We start from the raw sequence: 9,949 nt of genomic DNA on the forward strand, positions 1-9,949 counted from the left end.
TAGGATGTGAAGGAGAGCAGAGATAGAAATGTAGCACTTGAATCCAGGTGATACACAATAATTTCTTCGTTTGTTTGTACGGAATTAATTAGGATGTGAAGGAGAGCAGAGACAAAAATGTAGGGGCACTTCTGGATTAGTACAAAATTTGTCAGAAAGTCACAAAGAATCAAATAACAAGTGGAAATATACTAGAAATAATGATACGTAAACAATGAAACTATTTTTTACAACTGGCTCAAAACTAACATTAGAAATAAAGAAGGAGAAAAATAACAAAAACATACCCGTTAGTATTGTCGATGAACGTTATATACAAATACAAAGTTTCAACCTTATAAGAAGACAAATATACATTGCTGCTGTTGCAACATAAAATTTCCAATTCTCTCAAATAAACAGTTAAATTTATATATGAACACTGCAATAATATACTTGAGAAAATTTATCATGTTAACATTTTGTTGTAGAAATTATCTATGAAAGTCGCATAATTCTGAACAATAAATTTCTTACTATCGTTAAAGAATCCCTATTAAATTTTGGTGCAACAGTTCAAGCCGACAACTTCCCTGATTATTTTATGTATTACTGTTTACAGGCCCATAAACATTCAGTAAATTATATACAAAAATATTTTAACTAGAAAGAAGTGCAAAAAAATAATGAAATGCTTAAAAAAGATTAAAAAGGGGGATAATTTAATGCCGGGAAATATTTCTTGAATTAATAATCTTAGTGAAAAAAACTTATGCTTTCATGCAATAACCAAAACAAAACATCAGAAACAATCTTTGTAACATATAACAAACACTTATCATAGCAGCTATGTGCTACAGTGAAAACTTAATACACAGACTAAAAAATAACCTGGATGACTGACTGGTCAAGGTTTTCTTTATATCCGTAAGTTGACCTTTGTTATAATGCAAAAATAAAATGTTTTATTATAACAGAAGGTATATTTCAAATGAAACCTCCAGAGACAATTAATATAAAAAAATGATCAAAGATTTCAGTTGATTAAGCATGCCTCTCAGCATAGCTGTCTAAACCTAAAAAAACACTTTAGGTATAAATGTAAAAACGAGTTTCAGAATGTATTCTTGATATTATTGTTGAGCTTATTATCAAGAAACTGACTAGAACTTACAAAACACTTGATGATCAGAATGTAGTTGGCAGGAAGAATTCTGTATAGTGGACGTGTTGAAACTGGAATAAATGCACGTTTCTCAATAAAAAAAAAAAACCTTCTATGTCACTTCTTCACCATTCATGTGAGGAAAATCTTCAAACTGAAATGAAAAACAGTTATAGTCGTGAAAAAAAATAAAAAGGATTTTTTTAAATAAAATTTGGTGGTTCCACATACAGTCTGAAACTAGTTAGTAATGCACTACAGAGTAAACATTTTCTTCTGCATATTGCAGATTGTCATAGGTGCCGAATGTATATCTTTCCCATTAAAGGAATGCCTAGTTATAAATATAGTAAACATTCCAGTCATGAGAGAAGAAGAACATGCAAATATTTTCTTGAATTATATAGTTAGAAGTGCAAGTAAATAATAATGTCCAGAAGCTAGAAACAACAGGTTAATATATAAAAGTTTTCATGGAAAGACTCGAAAGATTAATGCAAGTAAAAGGTTCAAATAGAACCAGAGTAAGAGTTTGAAGAACAGTTGAAATGTTGTGTTGCAAGAGCCTGTAAGAAGTGAAAGAGTAAAACACGTACTGAAAGGTAAGAGAATCCATGTAACTATGGGGTTAAAGGAGACAGAGCAAGAGCATGGTGTCACAATAAAAATGAAGGAAAAAAAATCATACATATTGATAAAAAAAAACAATCTGAAAAGAAAAAGTACGACAAGAAAGGGCTTAATGTAAGCACTGAGCTACTTTAATAGCTAATTACACTTAACTAGTGTGGTATTCTCAGGACAACTGATTATTATTATTATATAATAACAGCAGGATCAAACAGGAAATTTTAGTTATCCGAATTTTAAAAAAAATCAACTGAGTTTTAAGCTGCATGAGAAATAAACATACTGGGCATGTTTGAAAAAAGTTAAAACAATCTTTATCTGTGACTTAAAACAGTGTGCGTATTTATGTAGACAAAAGGATTATCATGGCTACTAGAACTAGTCATGTTGAAAAACCAAGTAAAACTGAGAATACAGGTTCTGATCTAGCAAGAAACCTAGTAGTAGCCTTTCTCTTACAAAAGTATCACCACATGAATGGTCAGTCTCTCAATGAATTCCTTAACTGTAACTTACAGACATCATCCACTCAACCAGCAAAGGATGTTGCAGTCCTAAACCCTTTTAACAGGGATGTACCTCAATATCCCCTTGAGCAGAGTAGATATTATCTGCTATAGACATAAAAGCAATTAGAACAAAACAACTTCCCCAGAGTTTTCTGGACCACAGGTTTATGCCACAACTGCATAGAATCAAACTAAAGAAAATTTAAAAGAAAACGTATGATATGCCTACATATCACACAATCATAGATCATAAGATGGAGAAGACATAATAAACAAATAATGAGATGTATAGTTATTACAAAAAACAAACTCCAGATAGAAAAAAGTCACATATTTCGAGGAAGAAGAGAAGAGAACCAAGGTTAAGCAGAACCTAGAAAAAAGGTGGAATGAACAACATCCAGAATCCTGGATGTGAGATAAAAAGGTAAGCAAAAAGAAAAAAGTTGGAAAATGACACACTAGAACTAAAGACCAAATGACAATAACTCCAAGGGGCAAGTATTGTGGGATTGTAAGCTTCGCTGTCAATTGATATAGAAATAACAGCAGGTTTATGTAAGCAAAACTTTATCACAAGACCCAAAAGGAAATTGTAGAAACTTTCACAAAAGCCAATAATTCCAAGTAATTAAGATGTGTGTGGAAATCTCCAACCAGGAACATACAGTAAAGATGTTGTGAAAATCCAAGATTGTACAATAAGCAGGGAGAGAAACATCTGTGATGAGCAGTGCCATGTCTAGGTGCCTGTTCCATCAGGGAATGAATAAAAAAAGGTACCTACCAATACCAGAAACAGTCGAAAAGAAGAAATAGAGGTTTTTAACTTCCCACAAAGTTTGTCGGAGATATATTAAATTAGGGTCAAAATAACGAGAAAATGAGACAATTTCTACATAATGAAAACAGACATCCACTTTCAAATCAGAGCTTATCCAAAAGATCAAGAGGTAAAGGATGTTGCAATAATATTTTTTTAACAAAAAAAACAAGTTTAATATCTCTTTTATGTGTGAACAATCTGAAGAAGATATTTATTTGTCAGAATGAGAGATCTCTGATCCTAGCAGAACTTGAACTTCAAGGAAAAAAACAAAACAAATAAGTTAAACGAAAGAAACAGGAAAAATAATGCGTAAGTAGGATACAAAAGATCAAAGGAGGAAAATTAAAGATTAAATCTCAAACTTGGCCAAAAAAGTACAGAATGAAAAGCTTTCAGAAAAATGATCCTCTGCAGTTGAAAATTGAAAGGAGAGATTTTATCACTCATATACGTGCAGATGAAAAAAAAGTTTCATAAAATATCAGAATGTTTTTAATTAGTGCAAAGTAGAAAAACTTAGATCCATGAGGTCATAGGTTCAGAAAAACATTTTAAGCTATAGTACTATACATAGCTATAGCCTCACTATTATATACATTGTTTTGTATTTAATTAAATCTCATTATTCTGTATCCAGTTATCAAATTGTCATAATATACAGTTTGTTCTGTGACTACTTGTTTGTTCTTTAAAACTTACATAAAAGTTTCTATAATGTTATCCTTTTCCAACACCGAAAATGTATTTCCAATAGATACTTACCTCCACTCACATATAAGCTTTTACCTATTTTGTGCTGCCCTCTGTATGTGCAACTTTTTTGTTTGCTACTACCCTCAAGGCTCTCACCTAAACTCACATGTTTTCACATGCTACTGCTGTGTTGTAGCATGCAAAGGAACATGTGATAAGAAATGTGACACACTCTCCTAGTGCAGCAGACTCTTTCTATACTGATTGTTCAATCATCACTTTGAGATTAGGCAAGAAAGATTCACAGAAATTGGGGAGGACAGTTGGGAAGTGTAAGGTGAAGTAAGTATCTATCAGAAATACATTTTCAGTGTTGGAAAATGTTAACTTTCAATACAGTATCTTACCTCTTCTCATGTGTTAGCTAGAATCCTACAATAAAGTGGTGGAGGGGCCAGTGCAAAAGTTACCTAGATGAGTCCCCTTTGGAAGCACCTGGAGAGAGAACCCATGGAGCATGACACTCTTTACCAAAAAGAGGATAGGGGCACAACTGTGGATGACTGCACCCCTTCTGCACTAGGGTATACTCTTCACCCATAATGAAGATATGTATTACTAAGTCAGGTGGAAAATAAGCACAGTCCAGAATCACATTATGGAATATGGATGTGCTATATGGTGTAGTATAGAGAGAGTATGACAGACCATACATGATGGGTCAATTCCAGCCAAAAACCAGGAGGCATTGGGTATGTTTCATCTGGTCTATGGTAGGAGGACAATCACAACAAACTTCTGTTCCACTGTTCTAGGTAGTGCTCATGTGTGCTAACCTTGCACACATCCCACACCAGGCCACCTGACAACCAGAAAATGGGGGAAAGCATCCATGGTGGGTCAACCCCAGTCCAAAACCAGATATTGTTAGGTATTTTTAGCCCAGTCTACAGTAGGAGGAGGGACACTACCAACCACATGTGTGATAACTTATGTTGGCTGGTTCTATGCCTATCTAACACCAGATTCCCTGGAAACCAACATTGAGGCAGCAGTAGAATGGGGAAAAACCAGCCAGAGAGGTAAACATGGTGGGACATTTCCAGTCCCAAACCAATCGGTATCAGGAATTTGTCACCTGTTCCACAATAGGAGGAGGTTTCAACCATCTACACCAACAGAACACCACCATCCTACTCTCAAGTGAGTGGAATTGTCACACTCAGGAGGAAGCCTCTTATGGTACACCACCCCAGCAACTAGGAACTGGTGAGTGGCAAGGACTCCTGTACTTCACTTGAAAGAAGGGGGTAGAAGCAAACTGGGGAGCCCAAACAAATGTAACATCTTAAGATGCTGAAATAGAGGACCATAAAATCCTATTTTTAAAAGCAGGCCAGTCCCAGTTTATTCAACTAAGACTGGACAAATGGACAGCTATTCCAACACTGCTTTACTCACGATAGTCCATGAGTAGGTACAGTCTGGATTATACCAGGAGGAAACCTCTAAAGGTCTTGTGGAACATCTTATCTCATCAGTGAGGATTACAGATCCTAATGGCTGTACACCCTGGCAGGCACCATATGCCACTCAGCAGAATCCTGAGATATAGAATATGGCCCCTGTAAAGATAAGAAATAAATAAAAAGAACTTACCCAGTCAAAGCCAGTAAGAGCTATGGAGAATGGTGATGGAAGGAAGTAAATATCTCAATGAAGAAAAGATGGCCAGAGGGTGAAGATAACGTGCAATGATAGTATGCAGGATACACCACAAACCAGCCTGCACGATTTCCAATGGATGATGGACATGAGCAGCCAGGGAGAGACAAAGGTACCTAATTTAGTGAGAGGAAACTTGAAAAAGTCAAGGAGAATCCACATCCAAAGAAGTATAGATTAGACAGATGAGCCGCTAGAGCCAACCTGTGAGGGTAATGGGAGAAAGATCTCGGGCAGAAGAATAGTTCTAAGGAATAAAGAGATGGGAGCGGGAAGTTCAAAAAGGTGCAATGCGGGTCAAGTAACAGCAAACTTCACACATGTTATAGAGAAGAAGATTAGAATCCAAATAGGAATAAGGGTGAGAAATGGACAGAAGGGAGATAGAGGTGAATGAACCGTCCCCCTCACGGGTCATAGGCATTTTGGGGAGAACTGCATGATCAGGATAAAGAAGAATATAAGAATGATGGAAAAGAACATGGGAAGCATCAAGGTACAATGAACAAGAGGTCAAAGATTCAACGGGAGGAAGGGTAAGGGCATGTTCAAAAATGTTTAGGTCACAATCAGGAAGGATGTCAGGACATACAGGACAAAGAAGGCAAAAGAACAAAAAGGTCAGGCAAGGAGAAGACACGATGAGAACAGGAAAATCAGAAAGCATTTGACAGTACCACCCCATAGCCAACAGTGGTTGAAAGTGATAAGCCTTGGCTGAACAGCCAAGTGAAAAATTCAGAAAGAGAGGGGATGGAAGGCTGGGAAGGGAAGAAATCACAATGCAGTGTGTAACGGGTGTGTGGGCAGCCCATTGGATTAGTCAGTGGGTTTGACGTTACACTCGTTACAAAGGAATTTATTTGGATTTCAGGTCATGGTTTCATGAGTGGAGCACATAAGCCACCAACTTGAGGAAACTTACATGTGGGATAAAGAATTCAATCAGAGACATCTGAATACAAATCAGATAGTTCCTTTATTTATACACTGTTGAACAGTACATCTATGTCAAAACTCTCAAGGTTGTCTTGAGATAACACTACTTCTAAATCATTGAATTCTTCGTTTTCAAGTTTTAGATGTTCATTAATAAGACCTTCTATCACATTCAATAACAGATACAATATTAGTTAAGTTATCAATCAAGTTAACATGAGAACTTTTCTCAGTCATAATCTGTATAACTGCATTAAGAAGACATTGTTGAACATTAAGTAAAACATTGTTAGACTAGATCAGAATAGCATAGTTACAAGGAGTTTGTGCAGCAAACTTCTGTATTACTGCCATTTTCAGTCTTCTGGAGTCAGAACAAGTCCTCGGAGTAAGAGAGAGAATTTCTAAGTTGGAAACATGAAATCATATAAAAAATTTTGGGTTTTTCCAATTTTTCAAGAAGTTCAGCAGATCTTCTTTTAAAAGTAGTTCTTCTAACTCAATTGATACAAGTGGACTATACCATCAGACTGTAACCAAAACCCACTTTGTCATTGGTCCTTACAGAACTTACTTCTGTCCATTATCTGATATCTTTAGCGAAATTATCCAGGATGATTGATTTAGAGTGTACAGAGACAAACCATGTAAACTTAGGTTTTTTTCATTAATATTAATCCACTCATTGGTTTTCATCACCATCCAGTTAACTGTTTTTTGTGATATTCATGTGTTTTATCCAAACAATTGCAGTTTTATCTCAACATACCACACCTGTTCAGGATTAGAATTCATAGATGTGAATTTTTGCACCTCTAAGGTTAAGACTTGGAATGTGTCTCCAGCTAACTCATGTAATGGGCTTCAAGCTTGTCTCTTCTTTATTTGGTATTATGGATCACTGGTTTTTTATAACATTCTTTGAGCTGCTGCTTTCCCTATTATGCATAAGATAAAAGTGTACTTCTTGAAAATTTAAATATTTAATATTCTGAATATCTGTATTCCACAAATACTTCAAGAGACCAACTACAGAATATGTGCCATTTTCATTGATAGAAAAAGAGGAAGGAAGAACAAATAGAATGAGAAAGAAGTCTACACATGAAGACAATCTGAAGCATCGTGCAAGGGATAAACATGGCTGAAGGAGTAGGGATCATGAAAGAGGAAGAGGAGGAAAGGACCAAAGAAGATTCAGCTGAAGAAATCACAGCAGAGCCAGCCAGCCAGTACAGAGCTATCTAGAGGACTCGACATGGAGTGTTTGGAATCAGGGAAAGCACACAAGGGAGAAGACACATAGGAGTCTATGCCAGAGAAATACATTAGACAAGTCCTGACCGACCGCATCAACAGCTAGAACTAATGAGGAACAGGGTACCAGGAATAGGAAGTGTAGTGTCAAATGAATGGCAAAAACATCTAGAAGAGGAGTGCACTGATGAGAGCACAGCTACAAGAACACCAGAAGATTGAGAGGCTATTCCGTAGGTAGTATTTTGTTGGGTCTCGAGAGACGACCTATGATGAAATGTGCACAACACCTAGAATATGACAAGCAAGGAGATACATGTAAAAGAAAAAAGAGGTTGAGAGTATGGAAACAAAAAGAGTGAGATTGGATGCCTACCCATGGATTTCTTGGGAACCACAAAATCTGCAGGAGCAGAAAGTGTTGGAAAACGAAAATTCAATTATATATACTTTCACAACAGGTAATATCTTCGTAGATAATTCCACTAAAAGATGCCGATATCTGAAAAGTTCACAAGGAAAAAAGGGACAAGTCAATACATGTGAGTATCAAACTGAGTATGATGTGTTGTACTTCTATTGGTGGAGGGTTGTTACATGTTTATTTGCATGCTACAGTGCAGCAATAACATGAGAAAACATGAGTTTAGGTGGAAGCCTCAAGGCTAGTGGTGAGTGAAAAAATTGTGCATATAGAGGGCAGCACAAAATCGGGTAAAGCTAATATGTGAGGGGAGGTAAGGTATTGTATCAAAATTATCAAAACACCTATTTCACTTTCTCTGTGTACCTACCATACAGATAAATTACCTTTACATTAAAATCCTTTACACCTGTCCTACTATTTAAATGCAGAAAGGATTATTTTGATTTGTTAAAAAAATAACTTTGACAAGCACAAATAATATCGGTTAAAAATGATAAAAGGAAAGACAATTGTAACAATTGTTTATAATTAAGCACAAAGCTACACAATGGGCTATCTGTGCTCTGCCCACCACGGGTATCGAAACCCGGATTCTAGCGTTGTAAGTCCGCAGACATACCGCTGTGCCACTGGGGGGCAAAAGGAAAGACTAAAAGCATTAAGAAAGAAGAGTCATAACAGAACTCACCATTTCTTCCAGTACTGCAAGTTCACTGTCATTTGAATGAGCGCTACTACACATGAAAAGAAAATAACAAATGAATATTAAGTAAAGACAATATACACAAAATAATCCTGTGTCAATTTAAACATGTAAAAATTTATACAAAAAATTATAATAACATTAAAAGTAAACTTGATAAAACGGAGTAAAATTTAATGAAAGTACAACGTTTCACCAGGTTAACCTGGCATCATCAGGTGCGTCAACTACAATGAATGCATTGAAACAACAAATATATATAATAATACAAGGGTACATTGAACTTTGATTGGATAAATTTAACAGTAAGGTATGATATTTCTGGAGGGTGTTTATTGATAGGGCTTGACTTCTTGACCCTCAAGATTTTTCATCACTGTTATTATTACTTTAATGTATTATGATTTATTTTATTACTTTTGTAGTGTTATTTCAGTGGTCTTTATATTGTCCTACTGAATGCTCATTTCGTTGTAGCAATGATATGAAAAACTACCAAGAATTTGAAGCTAATACAAACTATACATATATAATACAGTATACGGTCTTAGCCAATCAATTAACATATCACTACACATGAACCTCAATAAACTAATGAGTTTGAAATTCAGGTCAATAGCAGTGAATTATAAGCAGTACTAGGTGAAAAAGAAATGACTTTGAAAAACATCTTTGTAAAAAAATAGATGAAAAATATATGTTTAAAAAAAGAAAAAAAAAGGAAGAGAGAGAGAACAGGTCATGGTTGAAAGATCATGACAATCACGCAAAAGCTAAGATAATGTATTTAACGACAACCTAACAGAGAAAAACCACAATGTAGGTATGTATTGCCAACAGAAGAAATGGTGTCTTTTATAAACAATTAAAGAACAAACAACATGGAAACACTTACAAAGCTGAAAGTATCTTTTGTTCTTTTAAACTCTTTTCGAAAAGTTCTTTTAGAGAGACCTGTATGAAATATGAGAATTGATTCTAAATTATCATCATAAAAAAAGTTGAAACTTTAAACATATAATTTTGTATAACAAAACACACACACACACACACACACATATATATATATATATATATATATATATATATATAT

General features: G+C 35.2%; 1 protein-coding gene across 4 annotated transcripts in view; it reads right to left on the reverse strand.

The window, feature by feature from the left end:
* Positions 1-6: 6 nt before the first annotated feature.
* LOC106466854 (serine/threonine-protein kinase S6KL-like) overlaps positions 7-9,949 on the reverse strand; it is a 62,426-nt gene continuing 52,483 nt past the window's right edge. For 2 of the 4 annotated variants that reach the window (XM_022394918.1, XM_022394919.1), the window contains 3 exons: positions 9,752-9,810; positions 8,842-8,887; positions 7,229-7,407 (listed from right to left, as the gene is read on the reverse strand). In XM_022394918.1, the coding sequence (XP_022250626.1) occupies positions 7,351-7,407; positions 8,842-8,887; positions 9,752-9,810 (162 nt within the window). In that variant the 3' untranslated portion in view covers positions 7,229-7,350. Of the gene's footprint in view, positions 1,299-7,228; positions 7,408-8,841; positions 8,888-9,751; positions 9,811-9,949 lie in introns of those variants that run through there. The other 2 variants (XM_022394920.1, XM_022394921.1) reach the window with 2 other exon arrangements.

The sequence above is a fragment of the Limulus polyphemus genome, unplaced genomic scaffold, assembly GCF_000517525.1.
Source record: "Limulus polyphemus unplaced genomic scaffold, Limulus_polyphemus-2.1.2 Scaffold2398, whole genome shotgun sequence".
In the NCBI taxonomy this organism is placed as follows: Eukaryota; Metazoa; Arthropoda; class Merostomata; order Xiphosura; family Limulidae; genus Limulus; species Limulus polyphemus.